Here is a 24,270-nt window from a genome sequence, read left to right as displayed (position 1 = left end):
ACATGCTTTGATCAAATTGCTTTGCCTCATCCATATTTCTTCCAGAATAATCACAAACCTTACTTTACCATGTAGTTCTTAGGGATTCCTATGTTTTGGTTCCTAGATCCCCTGATATCATTCTCTCAACTCTCACGGCCACCCTGAGCTTGAGCCCCCATCCCCACCCCCACCCTGAGCTTGAGCCCCCACCCCCACCTGAGTAACTTATTTATTCAGGACCGGAAAAGTGACAGATTATCCAGAGCAGAGATCATACAAAACCTAATAGGCTTTATCATGAATTCTGTGACTTCCTTTTCCTTTTGGTGGGGGAGGGGTGAAAGGCTACCACTTTATGGCTTAGATTTTGAGGCTTACATTAATATTACCTTAATCTTGCTTTCTTCCAAGTATATGTCAACTGATAGCATAAGAAGAGAGGCACTTCTCAGAATGATTAGATGAGGAAGCCATCTAAGAATGAAGCCTGAGTTGAAAGCATGGAAGTAACCAAGGCAGAGAGTGATTCATATGGCCCTGGATTTCTTCCCTGCTTTCCCCCAGGCCCCAGGGCTCTTCCATGTGAGAAATCTATGTATCCAAGCACGTCCTGTGTTGTAGGGGAGAGTTAGGGACTGTTATCCCAGATTATTGTTATTACAGATGAAGACACTGTAGCACCAAGACATGAAGTGGCCTGAACAAATGTATTATCTCAACCACACGGTCTCTCATCTTTGTGCCTCACAGGCTTTATCTCAAGTTCCGATAACAACCTGTCCTACTAGACAACAGTTGCAGTTTAGAAAGTACCTTTGTTATCTCTCATACATCCTGTGTAGTGAGATTGAACAGAGGGTCAGATGCCCATGTTTCCTTGGTGATGCTGCTGAGGCTCAGAGAGGCCAAGTAATCATCCCAACACTCTAGTCCATAGAAAGAGCGGCAGCCCTGCTAACTTCAGAGCAATCGATGAGGAAACTGAGGCTCGAAGAGCAAAGTGTCCATCCAGGGACTCCAATGCCTAGCCTGCTCTGCTGGTCACATGACTTTTTCCTTATGTCTGCCCTCAGGGACTTACCTGTTCAGGCCAGGAGGCTGGTGGACCTGATGAAGAATGATGAGGTAAATCTGGGGAGAGTGGCCTCTGGGCCTGCCTGAGGTAGGGCATCCAGAGCAGAGAGCAGGTGGGAGGAGTTATGGGGATGGAGAGTTTCAGCTCTGGGGAGGATGGGACACACGGGAATCCAGAGAGGCCACCTTAAAAAAAAAAAATTAGAACCTGTGACCTCAGTACCCCCAAACCAAAGAAAAGAAATTATTAATGTCCCCACTAGACCTCCAGGGTGTCCAGACCCATCCCTGCAGTGTTCAGCGCTTTGTATTTTCCTAGACTTGACTCTGGGGCAAGACATTTACTTGTTTGTTTCCTATTCATTTCAGAATATAAATTTTCAGGAAGACTGGAAGATAATAACCCTGTTTATAGGTGGCAATGACCTCTGTGATGTCTGTGATGACCCGGTAGGTCTCCAGGCCCTAACCCAAGATTCCCCCAGGAAGAATTTCCACCCTGGGTCACTGGAACAGTGCAGCTGGGTTGGGACTTGGCTAGTGGTCAGGCAATGATCCAGCCTGGGCAATGTACTGGGAGCAAGCAGACACTGAAACACTGCTCTATCCATAAGGAGCTCACACCTCCAGGGCAGGGGGACACAGACAGCTCAACTTCAGCTGTGATAGAACTGTACCTAGAAGAGAAGTCTGGGGTCAGGACTGCCGTGGGATTTGGCATGGGGGTGGGGGTGGCATCAGAGGTTTACAGAGAGCAGGAGAGTTTGGGTTGTGAACACAAGAAGCTTTGTCAGGCAGAAAGCGGACCAGCAGAGCAAAGTGGTAGGTCTGGCTGTGGCTTGAGAGCACCTGCTCCCAGAGGTGACTCTGCCTCCCGAGACTCCTCAAGGCTTGCTTTCCTGGCATCAAAGTCATCAGAGTCTGGGATTTCCAAGCTGTGTTGTGGAGGGCCCGCAGTGGGGCCTGAGGGCCACTGGCTACGGGGTGGAGCAGATGAGGAGGTGAGGCCATGGGTTGCTCCCTCACTTCCCCTGAAGCTTTGACCATTTGGTAGAGCAAGGCTCTTGGCTAAGTTTCATTCAGAGAAAGGGTTCCACTGCTTTTCTTTAAAAAAGTTTGATAAGCACAAGATGAGGGGAAATCACCCTTAAAATGTTTTACCCTTGGGGAGGGGGAGGCAGGAGACTCTTCCCCTCTCCTTATCTCCTCAAGTAATATGGTTGAGCTGTGGGTTCCCAGGCACGGGCAGCTCCAGCAGAAGTGGTCAGCCACTAGGATGTTCAAGCTGCAGGAGATCTTAGAGGGCCCCTGCTTCAGGATCCCAGTTCAGAGGTGTGATGTGCTTTAACTAAGGCCCTACCTCTAGTTGACGCAAAGTGGGTCCAGAGCTTTCCATAGCAGAAGAAAGGGTGTTTCCCTGAGGGTCACAGCCTTAACAACCTTGAGGACTGTGAGGTTAGGGTGGAGGCTGAGGTCCCAAAAGACAGCCTGTGCTTCAGTGTTGCCCTTTCAGACTGAAAGGCAGAGAGGAAGGGACCCAGGAGAGGATGTGGTCCTGGTTACAGAGAGACTGGGTGATGACTGGGGTTAGAGACGTCACCTCTCCCCGCAGGTCCGCTACTCTCCGCAGAACTTCGTGGACAACATTGGGCAGGCTCTGGACATCCTCCACGCTGAGGTACAAAGGCTGGCCCACATGTCCTCTGAGCCGCTCAGCCACGGGCCTCCTCCTTGGGCGTCTGGCTTCCGGCTGAGACTCTCCCATGTGGCCCCCTTCTCCTGGAGATCAGCGCCGGGCACGCTGTCACTCCTGGGCCCAGCAGCCTGAGCACACGCATGTTAACAGCAAGCAGCAGAAAGGAGGAGACAGGGATGACGGATGTGGGTGGGCCCAGGTGACAGGCCACAGACCTGACACCCAGCAGGAGGCACGGGCCCCAGACCTGGGGGAGAGGCTGGCGCAGCCCAGCCTTGATCCTCATGGGGACGATCTGGCCTTTGCTCAGGTGCCTCGGGCCTTTGTGAACCTTGTCAAGGTGCTGGAGATCATCAACCTGAGGAAGCTGTACCAGGAAAAGAATGTCAGCTGCCCAAGGCTGATCCTCCGGTGAGTTGGATGTTCTCCACCTGTTCCCAAAAGGGCCTATGGGTCCCTTGGCAGAGGGTGACTCTGGCTGGTGAGAAGAGCCAACGGCAGGAGTGTGAGGAGTGCTGAGACCCCCTGGTCACACCTGACAAGGCCTCCTGGAGGAGACCCCCAGGGCATTGTGCCCACCCCCGCCACCCAGTCCAGGCTCCTATACCCTCAGAGGACATGCATTTGCCACCCAATGTACTTCTTCTGCCATGACAGCTCAGGACGCTCTTCAGTCCTCCAGAGAAGAGTAAAACATGAGGGACGGGCGAGCCTCTGTGGGCCAGGCTCACTAGGGCCACGTCTTTCTCAGTGTCCAGAGCCTCCCCGCTCCCTCCCAGAGGCCCAGCTCCCCGACAGATGAGCCTCTGTTCAGCACGGGTGCTCCGGGCTGCACATTCACAAAGGTAGGGCTGTGGTCACCTTTTAGGAGAGAGGGTGGTCAGGTCAGAATCAGCATGGTAGAGGACAAAGAACACTTGCCCCGAGAGGCTGCCTTCCTCCCCAGCCTCCAGAGCTGAAGATGGCTCCCCTGCTAATGTTACCTGTGACCCTAGGGAGTAAGATGTCCTGCCCCGAGCATGAGCCGTTCCTGCCTGCAAGGTCTCCTCTGGCCTGTTAGCCCAGATCACGGTGGCTGTGCCCCCCACCCCTTCTTCCCTCCCCAAGCGCTATACAGGCCTCCACTGCAGGTCTAAGCATATCACGTGGTAATGACCCTGAGTGCCTCTCCCCGCCTCAGCCCTGAACTCTGTCTAAGTCACTGCCAGCGCAGAGTCAGGGATCCGTGGCTGTTTGCTGAATGACTGAATGAATAATTCACAAGGGCCAGATCTGCTCTTGGAAATGAAGGGGTATCTTGGCTGTCCCCTGAGGATGCATGCCAAAGCGCCCCCAGGGGGCCTAGACTGCACGGGTCCCCTGGGGAAGGCCCGAGGATGCTGTGAACAGTGGGAGGACGGCTGCCGGGGGACACGTGCCTGTTAGCGCAGCTGGTGTCAGGCGGGCTATTTTTGGCTGCTGACTCATCCCCTGGCTCCCACTTTCTCCAGTCACTGGGCCACATGGGGCGGGGGAGGGGACAAAGAGAGTTCAGCATTTTTATTTCATTTCAGAGCTCCTCACCTAAAAGTCTCTGGCTGCCCATCACTACGAGGTTTCTAGACGATTAAAGCTGAAGTTTCAGAGTTGGCATTTGTCTGACCTGGAATGGCCAAGTTGCTGACAGTGGGATTAGGAAGGCTCAGGGTCACCGCATTCTGCCACCTGTCCGCTGTCTTATCTCAGTGGCTGTGCTTTCCTTGGTGGTGCTGAGTCTGCATTGAGCCATCCTCACTATTATTGCCTCCTGCCTACGGACCATAAGCCCAAATTTGTGAGATGGCTAGTCAGGGCAGAAGCGGCTTAAACAGGGGCTGAGAGCTCAGGTTTAGACCAGAGAGACTTGAGTTCAAGTCCTGGCTCCCACACTCAGCATTCACATGAACTTGAGAAACTACTAAACCATGTGGAACCTTAGTTTGCTCATCTGTAAAATGGGGGCAGTGAAAAGACAGTTTCTAGAATAGCTAAGAGGATTCGGCAAGTTAATACTCATGAACCTCTCAGCACAGTGAGCTCTCAGTATGTGTTATCATTATTATTGTTGTTGTCACTGTTATTTAGAAGGAGGCATGCCTTATCTCTATGACACCATTCTCAGACATTTATCGGGTAACTTGGCTCCCTAAAAGTCACTCCTGCAGATGCCAGAAGATATAACTGTTTCATTTTCATGAGCAAATCCAGATCTGGGAAATTTTCTTAGGTTTCAGCTGGTGCAGTTGACAGGTTAGCCAGCCAGAGCCGCCTGCCCACCCCCCACCCTGCCCCCCTCCGGCTCCCTTAGCACAGGCATCTGGTACCTTTGAGTTAAAAATATTCTGAGTCTCAAGCCAGTGTTCCTGTGTCATGCTCTCAGACGGTGGATCTGGTGGGTGAGCACCTCTGTGGTTTGGTCTGCAGGAATCTGTGTCCCTGTGTCTTGAAGTATGATGATAATGCGACAGAACTTGCCTCCCTCATCGAAGTGAATAAGAAGTATCAGGTAGGCTGGGAACTGCTGTGTGGTTCATGGTTCTGGTTAGAAAAGGAACAGACACTTAGATTATTTCAACTTCGACTGCATGTGACATTACCACTGACCAGTTTGCAGATATAAAGACCGCCCCCTTCCTCCAAGGCAAAAGATTCAGTTTATTTGAATCAAGTTACAGAGCCAAGTCACTCAACACACATGACCAAATCTCAGTTCCTGGCCTTACACCAAAATAAATATTTCCAATTGTCGGTGGAAAATGGGTATGAGGTTCTGACTCCTGGGGCAGGAACCCTTGCCACCCAAGAGAATCTGGAGGATTCAGTGTGACAACACGTACTCCGTCTGCCCTCCCTGCCCAGGGGGAGCAGGTGTTATTAGGTGTTACTGGGGTGCACAGGGAGAAAGAAAGCTGATGCTCTCCCAGCATCCTGTGGGCTATCCCTTTGAGGCTTTTCTCCATCAAATCTTTCACCAGAACAATGGACTCTCTTGAGTTTGTCCCAAGGAATCACCCAGTCACTTGAGAACAATGGTTACCTTCCAGCTCTTCCAGGCTGGGTATGATGCAGAGAGCTTCCAGGGTGGACCAATCCTTCAAGCCCATGAACTCCTTGGAGCAGAACCCCTCCTGCAGCCTCTTTCAGAGCAGCCTTGTCCACGAGTGGTGTCTGGGCTCAGGGCAGTGACCTATGTATCATTCTTCGAGGCCATTGCCGGGCCCCTTGGGTGACTCCTCAGAGCACGTCCCTCTGTTCCTTTGTCTCTGCTAAGGAAGTCATGGCCCTCACCAGGCGAGGGAGGGCAGCCAAGGTTATGTCTGTGAAAGCAGGCCTTTGGCAGGTGGGGTTTGGGCGCAGAGCATAAGCGCTTATGTGATTCTGGTTGGTTTATTGTTTATTATTATATCAGATGTATTATTTTCTATAACTTGATTTATTTTTGGCTGTGCAGCGTCTTTGTTGCTGCACAGGATTTCCTCTAGTTGCGGAGGGCGGGGGCTACTCTCTAGTTGAGATGCTCTGGCTTCTCACTGCCATGACTTCTTTTGTTATGGAGCTTGGGCTCTAGGCACTCAGGCTTTGGTAGATGCGGCATATGGGCTGAATTGCGTGGTTCCCAGGCTCTAGAGCACCCACTCAATAATTGTGGCCCATGGGCTTAGTTGTCCCTCGTTAGGTGGGATCTTCCTGGATCAGGGATGAAACCCGTGTCTCTGGCATCGGCAGGTGGATTCTTTACCGCTGAGTCACCAGGGAAAGCCCCAGATGTATTATTTAAGCAGACTATCTGGAAGAGCTAAGGTCAGAGGCCAAGCCACCAGAAATTGAAGGGTCATGGAATTCTGGGGCCATGCCATCAAACAATGAGTTTGATGGGGTCACCATAGACACCACCATCACTGCTGTTTCTAGAAACTAGATGCACCCTCAGCAAAATGGATTCTGTGCCATCCCTCCGTCTTTCAATCTCTAGTTTCCAAACCAAAGCCTGAGGCAGGAGCCCCACACGTCTACTGGGGCACCCATGGGCGTGTGTGAGGGGCGTTGGGAGAGACAGCATCTGGGCTTCTCGCCTACAGTGCAAGGCGGGCTCTTCTTCACACGGTGGAGTGGGTTCAGAGAACCAAAGAGAAGGGGAACTGTTCCCTAAAATGGCCTTCACAACCTCTCTAGATTAGCCACCTATTCCCAGGTCTGCTCTCGGTGACCAGTGAGACCCTGCTGTAGCATCCCAGCCGAGCTCACAGCTCAGCCCCATGAGGCCGTCACATCCTCTCTCTCAATCCTCTGACTCTCTCCTTCCTGTTCCCCTCTCCTTGAAGATGAGCATTGCTGTTAATTATTACCACCATGTGCCAGGCCTTCTCCACACTACACCATTTCTGAAAAGTTGTCGTGGTGAGCTGGGGGCGGGGTGGGGGGGGGGGGGTTTCCACTGTGAGCCATTGTGGCTGATTCACAGAGGCCCTAGCAGCATTTAAAAGAATTTAAGGGATGGTCCAGGCCTTGGTGAACATCCTCCACTTACAGGTGAGAAAATAGAGGTCCAGAGAGGGAAAGCAGCTTGCTGAAAGTCACACAGCTAGTTAGTGGTATCATACCTTCTGCCTGCCTCAAGGCTCTGTAACTGAAAGAGTCTCCCCCAGGAGGTTAGAGCTGATGTATTCCCAGCCTGGGGCTCTCTAGCTGACCATGGAAAACAGAAGGTGTCCTGGTGCCTTCTGAAGTAACTGCACTAATGTTCCGGGTGTGGAAGCCTGACTTCCCCCTCCAGACCGGGTCCTGGCTCCGAATGATGGAAACCCAGCAAGCACTGAAATGGCAGAGTGTGGCAGAAGTGGGAGCAAGAGCTAGGGTAACTGGTCCTTCTGGAACTGAGTCTAGGTGTAAGCTATGAGAGTAACAGCTCTGCTACCTCCTAGATAGATCTGAGCACTCAAGGGTGCATGGAAAGGAACACTCATGCGCACACACACTGCTTGCATGAATGATACAGATGAGCATTAAAAGTGGTGGTTAATTCACCTTTGATTTCCTGAACCAATGTAAAACATAAATAAATGTAAGGATGATCCCCCAAAGTCTTTAAATCAAATTTGTACTCACTCCATCTCCACCCTGATCTTTAATCAGAATCTTTAAAAGAGGCTCAAACTGATGGACTTAGGTTTTTCGTTTTTCCCAGTCTGGGTCAAATAGATGCAATGGCAGCAGAGGTTGAGGGCAGGGCATGAGATAAAGGCTGATCTGAAACATAACTAGCTGGCTCCTGATCAGTAGGGATTTTACTGCAGATTGATTTCACTCAAAGGTCAGATTGTGTTGAATTCTCTGGTGGAGAAAGAGTCCACACAAAGACTAGACAGGTGCAGAGAGCCCCCTGACCCCTGACTCCCTTTCTCCTGCAGGAGGGGACTCACCAACTGGTTGAGAGTGGGCGTTACGACACCAGAGAAGATTTTACAGTGGTTGTGCAGCCGTTCTTCGAAAAAGTGGACATGCCCATGACCCCGGTAAAGCCTCATGGATAAGTGGGAGCTACAGGTAGTGCCCAGCTCTTTCTGAACACCACAGGTGTTATCTGCGTTCCTATGACACGGCCACTCTATTCTGTCCTATGACCAGGAGGGGTTGCCTGACAACTCTTACTTTGCTCCTGACTGTTTCCACTTCAGTAGCAAGGCTCATGCCCACGCAGCCAGTGCCCTGTGGAACAACATGGTAAGATGACCAAGACAGGGAAAATTATGATTCCTCTGATAATAAAAGATTCTGGAAAGTGTTCAGAGGACTTCAGAGACCCATCACTCAGGCTGTGAGATTCCCCACACAGCATTGATGATAAACCCCAACGCCTCTGTCCCTCCCTCCCTAACCCAGCCCTGCCTCCTGACTTTTCCAGTCTTGCCACCTGTTTATCACTCCCCATCTTCCTGCTTCTTGGTTTAGTTGCAACCTGTCGGCCAGAAGACAAGACAGCATAATTTTGAAGACCAGATCAATATCACATGTCCAGACCAGGTAGAGTGAAGAGCACAGCCTTGCCAGGGGTCTACCTAAAACCTCTTTTGCAGCCTTTTAAACCTTTCATTCAGGTTTCTCCGCTCCTTTCATCCCAGGTTCACATCCACACCCCCAGCTCTGTTCCCCTGCCCAGCCAATCCATACTTCAGTTAAGCAGCCACAATCCCCCGTCTGATTGGACTGTGAGGGGTGACAGCCAGTGGCCAGGATGCCCTAGATCTCACCTCTGTCTCTCCCTGTCCCCACGAGCCCTGGCACAGGTCTGCACCCAGGCCTCTTTCCAGCTGGGAGGAGGAGAGTGGTAGTACCTTCCAGCCCTCATGTTGAAGCTGAGGCTGGGAGGACATTAAGGGCAGGATGGGACCTCTCCATGTGGTCCCCATGGCAGGATGAAAGAGTGAGGGGCTGGGACCTGGAATAACATCTTCTAGGATGGAGGTGAGGGTGAGAGTGGGGAGGCCCATTGGAAGCCAGAGATAAGAAAGCAGACATTCACCAGGAACACAAAGTAGGTCTCCCTGTTCACTCGCAAATTGTCAGAAAGCTGCTCGGACCTTTGCAGGTGCTCCCTCAGGCCTATCAGTTCCTTCCTCTGGATTCCCAGAGGGATCCTGGGTCCGGGACAGGAACCTGCTGAGTAGGGGCTTCAGGGGCGGAACCTGAAAGCGCTTGGCTTTTCTTGTCTGGGTGTGAGGCACCTAGGCTACTACAGGGCAGGAGTGGTGGGGTGGGAAAGGGGGTAGGAGTTCGGGACCTGGGCTTGTATTAGTAGACAGTGGGACTCTGTTAGAAAGGGGCAAGGTGGAGAAAGAGAGGTGACCTAGCCACCCCGGCCAGCTGGGTAAGAGGCAAAGTGCAGAAGTACTAATTCCTGGGAGCCCTGCAGGGTTTATTGTGGTTGTTTAAGGGGGTTGCAAAGAAGGCTGGGTGCATCCTGGGAGGGGGCCCAGCAGTCACCCTGGAGGGCAGGGACTTGGGAACCTAGAAGGTATTTCTGCACGTGGGAGCAGAGCAGGAGGCAAGTTGACTTGCTCTGGTGGTTCGCCCCCTCTTCTCACAGGCCTGGCCATTTCTGAGTACCTACAAGAACCTCGTGCAGGTATGTACTTGTTGCTTCCTTTCAGCTCAGCCGCCAGTGCAGTGGGCAGCCCCTAGCAGGCACCAGTCCTGTAACGCAACGGGAATGTGGGTGAGCATTCCTGATGGACAGTCAGGGGGTATTCACACTCTTCTATAAAGTCCATTCACCTACACCTTCAGACAGTGGGGAGGGCAAAGTACGCACTATTGATACAGTTCAGACAGGGGGCCAGCCAGTCAACTCTCAGCCTCGTTAGACATAAGTGAAGAGAACCATTCCCTTATAAATCTGCTGCAGAAGTGGGGGGATGGGGAGGATATATTTGCAGTGGGCTGGGATCATCTTGTTGATGTTGATTTTGGCATTGGACGGTAGGGGTGGTGTGGGAGGATCAGAACTAGGTTAACAGGTAGATCCTGGCCCGGCATCACCTGGGGCACCTTCTTCAGATGTCCTGCTAGGCCCTCCCTGGGGTGGGGCCCAGGAATCTGCATTCGTTACAGCTCTTGGGTGAGTCCGATGCCCAGACAGCTCCTCTGGCCCCTGGCAACCCTGGGATCTATTCTGCATCCCTAGGATTACGGGAGCCAGCTGCTGTGCAGTGACAGAGCCCCTTCTGCCTCGCCACCCACCTCAGGTAAGCCCCTGGTGGCATACCAGGACCCTGGGCCCCTCTACAAGAACTCAGTTAATAGCCAGTGCTTGCTTCCTGTCTGGGTGGCCACCAAGGAGAAGTCCCCCTGTTCTACAGCAGAGTCTGACCCAGCAGGACCCAGAGCAGCCAGGGTCCCCCCTCTTCCTCCCGCTAATGGGAACACATGTGGGGCAGCCCCAGGAGAGCCGCCCTCAGTGGCCCAGCCTGGGCTGTGACCTCACCAAGGCCCAGAACCAGGGTGTACGGTGCCCACCAGGGAATCACCACAGAGAGCCAGCTCTGTGGGTCACCTGGGCCCCCAGGCTCTGCAGTCACTGCTGCCGCCTGGAAAGTTCTCAGGAGTCTTCAGAAGAGAACTGGGGGCAGAAAAAGACCCAACATGATTATTCCTCAGACTCTTGGAAATCCAGAACCCAGCTCTAAGGAGGCCGTGCATCAGACTGTGACCTCCTCTCCACGGGCCAGTGCCCATCTGGTCGTGCACTCCGGTCACAGCTAGTATCCCACGTGACTGCTGGCACCAAAGTGCTGGGATCCTATGGTGCCCAAGCATCCTGCCCTCCCTTTCTTCCTCCCACCCTCTCAACACCTCTCCCTCCCCATAGGCCCAAGTTGATTGGTTGTGTCTCTGATGGGGAAGCTGTTTTCCCTGCCCTCTGCCTCCACGGCACCACAGATGCCCAGTCTTGCACGGCCCAAACTCGCTCGCGGGTCACGCGCCTGGTCCGAAAGCAAGAAGCACTGGACTCTGACGGTAGCTTCCTCCTCACAGACTCAAGTGTGTGTCTGTCTTTCCAGTGCACACCCTGAGACCTGCAGACATCCAGGTGGTGGCCGCTCTTGGGGATTCTCTGACCGTAAGGACTCTTGGGCCCCGTCCTTGCAGGGTGAGGGTGACTGTGTCTGCTCCAGGTCCCCGTTCTTCTAGCTCCAAGGCCTGTGCTCCTGGCCTCTGCGCTCTCCCACCCCTCCTCTGTCCTGACTCCATCAGGCTGAGAGCAGGACGAGGGTTTGATTTTGCAGTCGCGTTCTCAGTCAGGCGTGTAAGTGGGAATTCTTCAGGAGTAAGCTGAACTGTCTCAGGCAGCAGAGGTTATGAACACTTAACATCGCGTTTCGTACAACTGCAAAAAATAATGTCATTTTTGACTCAAAAAATCTTCTAAATCTTCCGTGAGGGCACTTTCCCCTTGGATTATACTTTACAAGCAGCTCCAACCCTCACATCTGTTTCCTCTTTGCATCCGCCCGCAAAGCAGGAAAGACTCTGTAGTTGTGGTAAAAGTTATGCTCCTAAGTTCCAAGAAATAGGGCCATGGTATCATTCCAGAGCACCACTTTCTGGCAGCACTTCTGAAGCCATGAGATTGCCTTACAGAATGTCCCCAAGGGAAAGAGAACTGTGAAATGCATGAGAAATCTGTCCACTGCAGATCTGTAGGCTGTTTCTTCATGCACGTCAAGAACTTAGGAGCAGAATGCTGCTAATGGTTCTGAATCTCACGTTCGTAAAGCACTTTAAAGGCTTCATAACTGATTTTGCAATTATGATCCAATTTGGTCATAAAAACTATCCTGTGAGATAAGCAGGGAATGGGCTCAGGTCTGTAAGGAGGCAGCTGAGATCTGGGGAAGGCACGCAGCTGGAAAAACAGCCAGCTGGAAAAACAGCCAGCCCAGGAATTCTGACCCCCTGGGGTGATGCTCTGCTCATGCTGCAGGGAACACCTTGGGAAGCCCTGCCCACACACAGCCTCTCCTTTCTCTGACTTGCTGATTTTCCCATGGATTTTGATATTTGGATATGTTTTCAAAGGCCGGCAATGGAATTGGCTCCAAACCGAATGACCTTTCTGATGTCACCACTCAGTACCGGGGGCTGTCGTATAGGTAATGTTAACCTGTGACCCCCTCCCACCCCATGCTCACCACTCCCCCCAACCCCAGAGATCGAGTGGGGATGTGTCTCCTGTAAACTGTATAAATACCGAAGAGCAAGGCCCAGGTCTGGAGGGGGCTTTCAGAAGGAAAACTTATCTTATTTCTGGAAAAATGGAACAATCTGATGAGTGGAGAGGATATTTTTCTTTGATAACTCTTTTCTTTTAATTGTACAGAAGAAGCAAACCGAGGTTCTTATCAGACTTCTGGGTCAACAAATTCAACATGAAATGCACCAGAAAAGCACCAGATCTCTGAGTCTTCACCTGCCTGTTTGCATGTATATGTGGCCATGTGGTTGTTCCTATGTTTCTTGTTTACTGTCTGTCTGTGTTTATTCATGTTGCTAATTCACGTTGTGTCGCCACACCTCTGCCTTTATGTATATGCATACATCTGTACAGAAAGTTCTGAAATGCAGCACCCACTTCAGGTGGAATCAGCCGAGTCAAAAATCCCAACCAATAGGCATTCCAGGGCCCCTTCCTTGTGCCTGCATAATGGGGTAGTGGGGGAGGGTGTTATGGGAAGCACAGGCTAAGCCTATGCTCAGTTGGCAAGTGCCTGATGCTACAGGAATATAAAAGAGGGGATACTCAACCCTGCCAGGTGGGAGAGGAGGGCTTCCCAGAGAAGGTGGTACCCCATTAGGCCTTGACATGTTAGCTGGTAGGCGAGAAGAGTATTCCAGACAGGAAGTAGGACAGCTGAAGGCATGTCAGGAGAGTGGCTGCACGTGAGTATTCTTGTTTCTTTCTCTCCTAATAAAGTTCATGTTTATGAGCCCTTCGAAGTCATTGGTGATGAGCTCAGGACTCTGCCACGAGAGGGCAGAGCACTGATGAAAAGTGGGGTAGCCCAGGGCTGCCCCTCCCTTTCCTGCAGAGAGAATCAAACAAAACGTTTCTTTCAAGGAAGCGAGCGGGAACAGTGTGCAGCTAATGCAGGCTGCGGCAGCTCTCTGGCCGGCCCTGAGGACCGTCCTAGAGAGAGAGTTTTTTCTGGGTGAGGGGCATCCTCACTCAGCCAGGAGCCACCCACAGAGAGGATGCAGATGTGGATAGTGTGGGGACGTCAGCTAGCAAGAGCTGAGCTACAGGCCTCCCAGTGCGTGAGGTCCCATACACCTTCAACCACCTTCAGGCGGGGTGGTGGGGGTGTCCCTGAGGAACAGAGTCAAGGTTGCCTCTTACCCACTGGGTCCAAGAGTTACCGAGGCTGCAGGAGAAAGACAAACCAGAGGGAGGAGCAGGAAAGCAGAGGGTATTATAGTCGGAAGAAAACGCGAGGTAGGGGCAGCTTTACTTGGTCTGAGCCAAAGAAAGAGGGAGTGCTGTCGCATCCTCGTGTGGGAAAACAGATAAGAAGACAGACAAGCCGGCCAGCAGTTGACAGGTGAGCTAGCCCTGGTGAGGTCAGGGGAGCAAGGTGACCTACCTAACTTCACAGTTACTGCGCAGATTCCCAGGATTCAGATATAGACAGACCATCTTCCGCTGAACGTTTCTCTGCAGCAGTGAAAAAAATCCAGCCATTGATGTTTCTTCTTATGAGTGAGGTCTAGTAAGGCCTGAAGTTTTAATCTTCTGGTTCCGTTTTCAAGGCCTCATATATTCAATGGCTCCTGTCCCTTTAAACCCTTTATTCTAAGTGTTTCAAAGACCTGCCCCAAAACCCACATGTGTTAAAAGTAGAGGTTCTCGGTCAGAGTCTAAGAGAGAGTTTGACTCTTCATAAAATATGTAATGTTTCCCAAACTGTGTTCTATAGAACACTAGCCCCAATCTTTGTGTTTTGGGGGAAATTTTTCCAACTATATCCTTCCTCTGGGAAATTCACATGCATATAAGCATATTAAAGGCTCTGAGAAGCCCGACAGTGAAGAAATCTATTTAAATTGTGTCTGTTTAATCCAATATTTCCCTTAATCCCAGAACACTTTGTTTGTTCAGAGTACCTGTTAGCATCTCCTGGGAAATGTCCATGTAGTAGGCCAAGCTGAGAAAAAGCAATTTTCTGAAGCTGTTAAAGCTTCTGGATAGGAAATTAATGATTCTAGGTAAACTAAGAATGCAATTTGAGCCTCTTTCTCCAAGGAAACAAAGTGGAGGGAGTGGACCTCACGGAGTCAGACTAGGGAGAAGAGTTCTTGGTAGATGGGTAGCTATGAGCAGGCCTTGCAGGAAGAGATTAGGCTGTGAACATTTCCAAGGCCCCTTGGCCTGTAAGAATCACATGGCAGTGAAAGGCCCAGCTCTGGCTAGCTTACTGGTGTGCCAAACCTGGAGGTCTTCAGAGAACTGCCTTTCCTTCAGTTGAAATGTTGGCTTGATTGCTCATTCAAAGGACCAAAATAAAATTTATTTATCAAAAAAACCATCTCTTTGTCTTATTAATTAGGAGTTCAGTCTCACATTATTGAAACTCCGTTGATAAATGTTATCAAGCATCAGTTTTGCATTTCTCTGCATACTGTGAGTGACTCCGGAACAAAGCCCATCCTTTGAGCTCATGGTGTAATATGAACTCCGTTCGTCTGAAGGGTCTTGTCTAAACTAGCTGTTTCATGTGGGTCTGTTTTCTTTCATGTTTCCTATAGTTCTGCTCAAAATGAGGGTTTTCATATTTTTGTTTCTCCTAATTTATTTGTATAATTCTCTCTTTTCTCCTGGAAGTGGGCTCTGAGAGATTTCTGTAGCCTATTGTCTTAATCACCTACCACACTTTGTAGAACAAAGATAGTTTTAGATAAAAAATTGCAATAGAACATACTTGATGTGTATGCATTTATATATATTTCTGTGTTTATAATTTTTTAGCTTTTATATGTTTCTGGAAGGAGGAAACGAGGCAGGGTTAGAAGACAATGATGGGAGGAGGTATAAGTCTTTGTCATCTCATGCCAAGTGAAAAGTGTTGTGATGAAATGCTTTTGGTCCAAAGAAGGAAGGCTCAGGAAGCAGCTAAAGTAGTAGCTTCATGCAGAGTTGGGAAAGGATCAGAAGCTTTAAAAGCAGTGCCCAAGCAAAGGCCAGGTTCAGTTCAGACACTGGATGGGAGGTGGGAGAGAGATACCTGAGTGAGAATAGAAGGGTAGAATTTACCTGGCTGCTTTTTCTCTCCACCTTTTGAGGATCTTGACCCTTTGACTTAAGCCCTTGATCCCACCCTAGTATAAAATAGTCAATTTCACTCCAAGCCTTCTCTTGAATGAAGAACAGCCATAACTTTGATTCATGGCCTGTCCTTCAAAAGTCTACCCTGGTGGGCTGAATGCTAACACTGTATTCTCTGAAACCTCTTGGCCTGGAATAATATACTGGGATGGAGGAGGGAGTCACAGAAGAAAAATAACAGTAAATATAGTACATCTGAACAGAGGACTTCATTAAAACAGAAATACTTCTCCCCTTGCCTCCCACATGTGTTCAGTTTAAATGCATGAAAGAAACTGAAACTTCGAGTGTGTCTTGAAGTTAGATTGAGCGCCATAAAACTAGACTATATGAAATTAGATCAGGTGTTGAAAGGCAGTGAGAGGCCATCCCCTGAACTTTCCAGTGGAATTCACCTGACCACTGGGCAGAGAAGAGCTTATCCATTTTCTAAAGGTTTCCAGTTCAAGCTGATTTTTAGTTACCTTTATGGTTTTAAGTTTCCATAGAAAGTTGATTAACCCCCGTTTGCCTCAGCTTCCTACTCTGTAAAATGGAGATAATTCATCTATATCCCAAGCTTGTTTGGAGATACGACATAACTAATGTAGAGGATGGCTGGGTGCATAGTATAGAATCAGCTAAGTATGCGCCCTCCTGATTTGCAGAAGAAAAAAAAACAGCCCTCAGATTTCACCTTCAAATCTTGAATTTGGAGGAGCCAGCCTCTTGGGGAATTCACATTTTTTCAGAATCCCTCAAACACAAAGAGGTGGCTCTGGGGCATGACAGATGCTGATGGTGTGGGTGTCTTTAAAAGATGGGGGCACTTTTCTATAAAGCCTGTACATTGATTCAGTCTCTCTCACTGACTTGCTCACTTTCTACAGTTCAGGAGGGGACAGCTGCCTGGAGAATGTGACCACCTTACCGAGTAAGTAACCACCAGTGTCTTGAGTCTGTCCACTGGGTCCATCTGATGCCCAGGCTTCCTGAAAGTGCCTCTTGGCTAAGAAAGGGAGAAATGACATCTTCCTTACAGACTGCCATTGAAATGAGAGGAGAGACCTGTGGACAGGCCATGGAAGGGGATGGAAAAAACTAGGTTCAAACCCTGGCCCTTCTATATGCTGGCCAGGTGACCTGGGCCAAGTTATCAAACACCCTGAGCCTCAGATCTCTTCACCCAGCCCACAGGGTATGAAGATAGATGAGCCAGAGAGTATGGCTGCACTGCAAAGTATAAAGAAAGACAAGAAAAGCTGAGAGGCTCTTGCTGCCTTGGCTCAGCCTGTCATCACGTCATCTGAGGCCTCAACTCCTTTCTGGGGCATACTCCACCTCCCACCCTAAGCTCTCTGTGTCCTGTGCACCCCCTTCTCTTCCAGATATCCTTCGGAAGTTTAATGGGAATCTCACAGGCTATGCGGTGGGCACAGGAGATGCCAATGAGACAAATGCATTCCTCAATCAAGCTGTTCCTGGAGCTAAGGCTGAGTATGCATTTTTGGGGGGAGGGAGCTGTTGGGTAGGGAGTGGGAGGCACATCATTCCCTTCAAGGCTGTAATTCTGACCTCTGTGTACACAGGGGGCCTTTATTTACAGCGGTGATTTGAGAGTCTCTTGGCCATTCTCTTCGCTGGCTGCCTCTGGGACTGCGGGGAGGCTGGATGGCTGGCTCTTGGACAGAGACCATGATCCTAGAGCGTGAACTTGGTCTTGCTTTCCTGTGCAGCATGTTCTAATCTTCCAGCTACCTGACCCACCATATCCAATTTTTAAAACTTACCATGGCATAATGGTATTCTCTCAGTGCCTCATGAGTGGCAGTCCCCCCCCATAGATCAGGGAGTATCAACCAAATGGATGGGCAATACAGAGTCTCCATGTTAGAGGCTGCTTAGAGGAGCTGCTTAGAGGAGTGGCGAGTCACGTCCTGTCCTTATGCCCATTGTGGGGCTGCAGGAAATGCAGTTGAGAAGCTAGAGGCTGCTGGTGCCAACCACTCAGCCCCCCAGGCTGACCTCCAAGGAGACCCCTCCTCCCACACCCCACTCCTAGAGGCTTCAGCCACCTGGGTCTCCTCACTCCTGGCCCAGCCTGGGAAGACCCTTCTTGGTAATAGAAACAGCCAAGATGATGGTACACATGGACCCACCACCAGGTGCCAGGAGACCTCTGATCTGTGGCTCCATCTCACACTAATGCTAAGTCGCTTTAGTTGTGTCTGACTCTATGCAACCCCATAGACGGAAGCCCACCAGGCTCCCCTGTCCCTGGGATTCTCCAGGCAAGAACACTGGAGTGGGTTGCCATTTCCTTCTCCAATGCATGAAAGTGAAAAATGAAAGTGAAGTCGCTCAGTTGTGTCCAACTCTTAGCGACCCCATGGACTGCAGCCTACCAGGCTCCTCCATCCATGAGGTTTTGCAGGCAAGAGTACTGGAGTGGGTTGCCATTGCCTTCTCTGGTATCACACTAAAACAGGGACCAAAACTAGTGAGGAGCTGAGGGTGCTGAGAGCTAGTCTTTCCGTGAATTATAAACCCAGGTATGTGTAGGGTGTTTGTTTATTACCCACCTCTTTCTACGCATGTGCACTCAGTCACTTCAGTTGTGTCTGACTCTTTGCAACCCTCTGGACTGTGGCCCGCCAGGCTCCCTGAACATGGGGTTCTTCAGGCAAGAATACTGGAGTGGGTTGCTATGACCTCTTTCTAAGAGAAGCATTTAGCTAAGTTGTGCCATTACCAAAAATGACACAACTAACATATACCTAAGAAAAATCACAGCCACTGGTGGGGGGAGGAGGGGAAGAAGCAGCTGTGTCAATATGAGACTTTTAACTATTGTGCTTGAGCATCAGATGCTCAGCTTCCTGGCAGCCAAGGTAAAAGAGGAAGCATGCTAAAACTTTCCTAGATCTAATTTCAGAGTCTACCAGTCCTTTAAAGGAGATGAACAGCTTCCTGCACGGAATCGTTAAAGACACTTTGCACGTGGAGTCCTAGAAAGAAGACCATGCGTAACAAATATAATTGCCAGTACCCTTGACTATAGAGGCTTAGGACAAACACACAGCTAGTTTTGCAAAGGGTTATTTGTTGTAATAACTTCTCCCGAAGAGGCAAGTAGCTTCTTGTCCCTGAGCCTCAGGGTCTCTGCCAACTCATGTTGGAGGGTGGGGGGTCAGAGGTGGGGTGAATGCCATCAGTTCAGTTCAGTCCCTCAGTCGTGTCCGACTCCTCGCGACCCCATGAATCGCAGCACGCCAGGCCTCCCTGTCCATCACCATCTCCTGGAGTTCACTCAGACTCACGTTCATCGAGTCAGTGTTGCCATCCAGTCATCTCATCCTCTGCCGTCCCCTTCTCCTCCTGCCCCCAATCCCTCCCAGCATCAGAGTCTTTTCCAATAAAGCCTCCAATTCAGGCCTTTTAGGATGAAAGATTCAGGGGCTCTTCCTCAATGGGACTGATTTCCTCTCCTCCTCAGGGAACTTGTAAACCAAGTCCAGACTCTGATACAGAAGATGAAATCCGACCATGTAAGTCAGATCTATGATTATCTTTAAATACTAACTTGCTAGCCCAGTAAAATCCCCAGATGGAATTGTTGGCCATAAAAACAGTGAGCCCCCGGTCCCTAGAGGCATTCAAGGGGCAGAGGGCAGCCTCTGTCGAAGGCTGCCTGGAGGAGATTACGTCAACCAGAGGGAGGTTTGTTGCTGATCACAGTGACCCTGAAAGTCCTTCCTGATGCTAAGAATCTGTGGTCTATAAATAAATCTCTGAAGTGCAGTCAGCTCTGAGGTTCTGATCCTGTTATTTCGAAAGGGCCAGGAAGTTTTAGAGGTTTGAATGAATTTCCTAGAGTTGTGTTGTTTTTTGGTTTGTTGGAAATCATCAAGCATTTTCCTCCCTCTGTACAGAGAGTAAATTTCCATGAGGACTGGAAGGTCATCACGGTGCTGATTGGAGGCAATGATTTATGTGACTACTGCACGGACTCGGTAATGGGGGCGGGTCAGGCCTATGCATTGCTCTTGACTTTGACCTGTGGGCCCTGGAGATCCTCTTTGAGAACAGTCCCTAGAATTAACCTCAGGATTGTCCAAGGATACCTGTGTGTGTGTGCATGCACACACAACTCAGACACATGCACATACACACACTTCTTTCCCCAGCCCCTCAAATTTCTGGCCCCATCTCCCTGTCCCAGGTAGTGTGAGTCAGCAAGTGGCAGATATATAGGGCTTCTGTTCCCCTCTCTTACAATTCCTGAAAGAAAGAGAAGAAACAGTAAACTCCAAGCAGTTAGAAGTGGGACTTGACATGTCCTACTCCTGAAGTAAAGCTGCAACTGAAGGTTGCAGGCTTCTGTCTGGCCCAGCGAGTACCCAGCTGTTCATCTCAGATTCTGACATCGTGAGCTGGTCACAGCTGGAGGCCAAGGGGGATCAAGTCCTTGGGGCTGGAGCTGGGGGCCTGGGGGAGAACCCAGTTCTGCCCGCTGCCCTCTCTCCCTAACCAGCTTCTCTTCTCTCTCCTGTCTCTTCCAGAATCTTTATTCTGCAGACAACTTTTTTGACCATCTCCGCAATGCCTTGGACATCCTACATAGAGAGGTGGGTGGGGGCTCCCACAAACTGGATACTGCTCAAGCATGGTGGGGAGAAGAGAGTAAAACACCCCCTTCCCAAGGAGCTGGACAAGGACATGGGCTCCTGCCCTTTCCATAGTTTGGGGGTACCCCCAAGGAAGCCTCATGCTATTTGGGACCAGTTCCAAGGGTCTCAGGATTTCCCAGGCAAGAATGCTAGAGTGGGTTGCCATTTCCTTCTCCAGGGGATCTTCCCAACCCAGGAATCAAACTCAGGTCTCCTGCACTGAAGGCAGATTCATTATGAGCTGAACCCTCAGCATTTAGACCCAAGACTGCCATGTTGGCCCACTCTGGGAGGCCCATTCACACTGCTGCCCATGTGGGTGGCAAAGACTGTGGGGCTCTAGGTGGTCGCCTTGTGCTGACACCTCCCAGAACCCCACTCAGTGACCCCGGAGCCTGGTCCCACTTCTCAGGGTCCTAAGGCAGCTGGTGAAAGAAGGTTCCCAGGCCCTCTCTCACCCAGAGCCTTGCACATAGGTACCCCGGGCACTGGTCAACCTTGTGGACTTCATGAGCCCCAGTATCATGAGGCAGGTGTTCCTGGGGAACCCCGACAAGTGTCCTGTGCATCAGGCCAGGTAAGCGGGTGCTTGCTGATCTGGTTCACATGGTGAGAACTCCTCGGGGTTTCTGGGACTTGATCTGTCCGTGTGCATCTATAAAGGGATCTGTGCCAGGACCACCTCCTTCTGGGAGGTCGAAGTCAGGGCCCCCACTTCCCTAACCTCAGGGTACCGTTGAACCTCTGTGATGGGGGAAGTTGCTGGGCAGAGGTCATGGCTGGGACACACACTAGTGTTTGAGAGACAGTGCAGCCCAGCCTGTGAGAAGGAGTGACATACAGGTGTGTCCACACATGGTGAAACCATAACAAAAGCAAAGCTCACTTACCTTTGCGGAGAAGTGACCTGGGGAGGGACACGCAGAACTTCCCGTTGGGAGTGTTTTGTTTCTTGAGTGGAGTGAGAAGTACACAGGTGTGTGTGTTATTGTTCCTCCTGCCTTACACACCCATTTATTCACTTAACAAATGCTTTTTAAAGTCTTACTCTGCACCAGGTTCTGTTTTGAGTAGAGAGATCTTCTTTAACATCCAGAAGGTTTTATGAGTGTGAAATAATTCATCATAAAACAAAAGGGAACACAGCAGGACACTAGTGTGAACTCCAGACATGTCTGGGGACCTGAGCAACAGGCTCGCCAAAGCGTGCGTTTGTACTTATTTTTAAACACTAAACATGGGCTTCTCATTGCTTAAATGCATTTGTTCAGTGTAATTTGTTGAAGGCCCAGGGCCCGTGGTCCAACACTTAGTACTTTGTTAAGGTGAAAGAGGTGCCCATCCATATATCCTCCCCTTGCGCATCCCTGGGTCAGTCCTGAAACCTGCCCCTGAGCATGTGTAGCAGAGCCTCCTGCGAGCCACTCCCCCACCTCCACCCTGACCACAGCTTTGGCTCTGGGTCCTTCTGTCTCCCCTCTTTTTTCAGCATTTTATGCAATTGTGTTCTGACCCCGCGGGAGAGCTCCCAAGAGCTAGCCAAGTTGGAGTCCATCACCCAAGCCTACCAGGTAAGACCAAGAAGGTCTCTCCTCCACCTCGATCAACACACCAGCCCAGAGCTCCCCATGGGGAGGCTCATGGGAACGGAAGAGCTATTCAGAGTTTGAGAGGCAACATCACCATCCAGGCTACTTCCTGGCTTAGGTATCTCAGGCACCCCAGGCAGATTCACAAAGGAACCTAGGTGACAAAGTCCTCATCGCCGAGCTGTTGTGCTGGCTCAGCCCCAACCCTTGGCCTGACAAGGGGAATAGCCCTGGGTACCCCATGGGACTGCCTTTCCCTCCCCTGCCCACCAGATGCCCAGCTGCCCCCGCAACCCCCTACCTCTCCAACAGGCAGGCCATGAGCCAATTAGGGTGTTGCAGGTCCCAAGCCTAGGGGCCTTCTGGAGGCCTCTCCTAGGTTGCTGTTCCTTTTGGGACTTCCTGCTGGCCCTTCAGAACTTGCAGTCCACTTAAAACCAGAACCAAAAGAAGGCACAACCCATTTCCAATTCTCTGGAAAGAGATTTGTCATCAAGTGTGTTTGTGTTCTCAAGAGAAGAACTGAGCCCACCTGTTGAGGGAGATGGGCACAAGGTCACTGCCCATCACCCCCAGCCTTGTGCTAACGGGTACCTGGAGCACCCAGGCCTGTGCTGAAGATGCCCACGGTTGTGTCCCCAGAGCAGCATGCGCGAGCTGGTGGAGTCCGGTCGGTACGAGACGCAGGAGGACTTCTCTGTGGTTCTGCAGCCCTTCTTCTACAACATCCGGCTCCCTGTCCTGGCGGTAGGCTCCCTGCCCTCCCTGACAGGGCTCCCACAAGGAGGAGGAAATTCAAAGTGGAAATGCCAAGTGCTTCCATAGACTGGGAACAAATGGGGTGGACCCAGGCAGCTCTCTAGCTGCTGGTCTGGTGGCTGCAGCCTCCTTGAACATCAGAACTGTATTCAAGAGGCAGCCCAACATTTAATGTTCTCGTGACTGCTCATTGCGGCCTCCATTTTACTAAGTACCTACTACATGCCAGGCACAGTGCATACCATATGTAAAATCTTCACAATTACCTTCTGAGGTGAGCTTTATCATCCCCACATAAGAGAGGCTCACAGACATGAAGAATCCTTCCTAAAAGCTTGCAGGAAATAAGGGACAGAGGTGAGATTTGAACACATCCAACTCCAGACTGTTCACTTTCGGCCCCATACCCAGCACTGTGGTTGTTGTTTCTCTCCCTGGCTCTGCTCTCCACCTGACTCTTCCATTCTGAGCAGAAGGGCTTTGTGAATGGGCCAGGGTGGGGACTTGGGTCTGTCCACCTGGGCCTCCATCCCAAGGGCCTGGCCTACCGGAAGAAGCTTTAAGCACCTAGACTTTGCCCAGGCCTGAAGCCCTAGTCTCCCTACCAAGCTCACTGGGACCAACTGGTCAAGAGTTGGGGAATAGCTGTTCCCAGCTGGCTGGCTAAGACTGCCTCAGGGACTAGGATCTCATTCCCTCATCCATGGCGTGAGTTGCATAAATGCACCTAAAAATATATATAGCACTTTTAAAATTAAATAATGAGAATTGTGAGATCCAGAAAGCAGGTTGGGGGCTTGGGGTCACTCAAGGTTGTTGATCGGTGGGACTACTCTGAGCCCTCTCTCAAGGTGAGCAGGCCCTTAGGAAGCTGCAGGCTGGGAGCGCCCCCCAGGGAGGCAAGGTGTCAAGAGGTCCACTCCAGAGGGCAGGCCTGCCAGTGAGCCCCACTCTCTATCCTCGGCACCAACAGGATCTTAAGGATGTCTATTTCTCTCCTTCAGGATGGGCGCCCAGATGTGTCCTTCTTTGCCCCAGACTGCCTCCACCCAAGTCAGAAATTCCACTCCCAGCTCTCCAGGGCTCTTTGGATCAACATGGTAAGATGAGTGGGGTTTCCTGGTTCTCTGGGGTTCTAGTCTAGAGCAAAGCACCAGCCCCTCCAGAATGGAGCTTGTTCTTGGCCTCCCTTTGCAAGCAAGGTGTGGAGGAGAGTGACTGGTGTCTCTGTAGAAGTCGATGTAGAATGAAAAATACAGAGTCCTTAAGATTCCTGGATCAACTGCATCCTCTCCGACGGGCTTTCAACCGTGATGCAGGACTCTTTACATGAATGCAAGGCAGAACCCTCATGTTTATTCAGTATTTTCTATGTGCCAACAACTCTGCTAGGCAGTTTAAGCCATGTTTATCTCATTTAAGCTTCTCAACAGCCCTGCAAGACTTATAAGTTTACAAGGAGGCTGAATCCTGCAGAAGCTAAGAGACTTGCCTGGTATCCCACAGCTGGTGACTGGCAGAGCCAGGAGGAGAAGCCAACCCCCCTGAAATCAAGTTCTGAGCGTTCCCCCCTGCAGGATGCCCTGCCAGGGAATGTTCACTTCAGCGGAAACAAATTAGTACACT

General features: G+C 50.7%; 1 protein-coding gene across 1 annotated transcript in view; it reads left to right on the top strand.

Annotated features, from left to right (window-relative positions):
• Positions 1-24,270, top strand: part of PLB1 (phospholipase B1) — a 121,575-nt gene that overhangs the window by 64,528 nt on the left and 32,777 nt on the right. The window contains exons 22-42 of the mRNA XM_052648262.1: positions 1,056-1,107; positions 1,426-1,506; positions 2,669-2,734; positions 3,063-3,163; positions 5,195-5,276; positions 8,179-8,283; positions 8,396-8,491; positions 8,720-8,791; positions 9,855-9,893; positions 10,452-10,512; positions 11,329-11,387; positions 12,347-12,420; positions 16,517-16,560; positions 17,015-17,123; positions 19,123-19,174; positions 19,559-19,639; positions 20,189-20,254; positions 20,773-20,873; positions 21,786-21,867; positions 22,528-22,632; positions 23,649-23,744. Of these exons, the coding sequence (XP_052504222.1) occupies positions 1,056-1,107; positions 1,426-1,506; positions 2,669-2,734; positions 3,063-3,163; positions 5,195-5,276; positions 8,179-8,283; positions 8,396-8,491; positions 8,720-8,791; positions 9,855-9,893; positions 10,452-10,512; positions 11,329-11,387; positions 12,347-12,420; positions 16,517-16,560; positions 17,015-17,123; positions 19,123-19,174; positions 19,559-19,639; positions 20,189-20,254; positions 20,773-20,873; positions 21,786-21,867; positions 22,528-22,632; positions 23,649-23,744 (1,624 nt within the window). The remainder of the gene's footprint in view (positions 1-1,055; positions 1,108-1,425; positions 1,507-2,668; positions 2,735-3,062; positions 3,164-5,194; positions 5,277-8,178; positions 8,284-8,395; positions 8,492-8,719; positions 8,792-9,854; positions 9,894-10,451; positions 10,513-11,328; positions 11,388-12,346; positions 12,421-16,516; positions 16,561-17,014; positions 17,124-19,122; positions 19,175-19,558; positions 19,640-20,188; positions 20,255-20,772; positions 20,874-21,785; positions 21,868-22,527; positions 22,633-23,648; positions 23,745-24,270) is intronic.

Source organism: Budorcas taxicolor, chromosome 11, assembly GCF_023091745.1.
Source record: "Budorcas taxicolor isolate Tak-1 chromosome 11, Takin1.1, whole genome shotgun sequence".
In the NCBI taxonomy this organism is placed as follows: domain Eukaryota; kingdom Metazoa; phylum Chordata; class Mammalia; order Artiodactyla; family Bovidae; genus Budorcas; species Budorcas taxicolor.
This window is presented reverse-complemented; position numbering and strand designations above follow the sequence as displayed.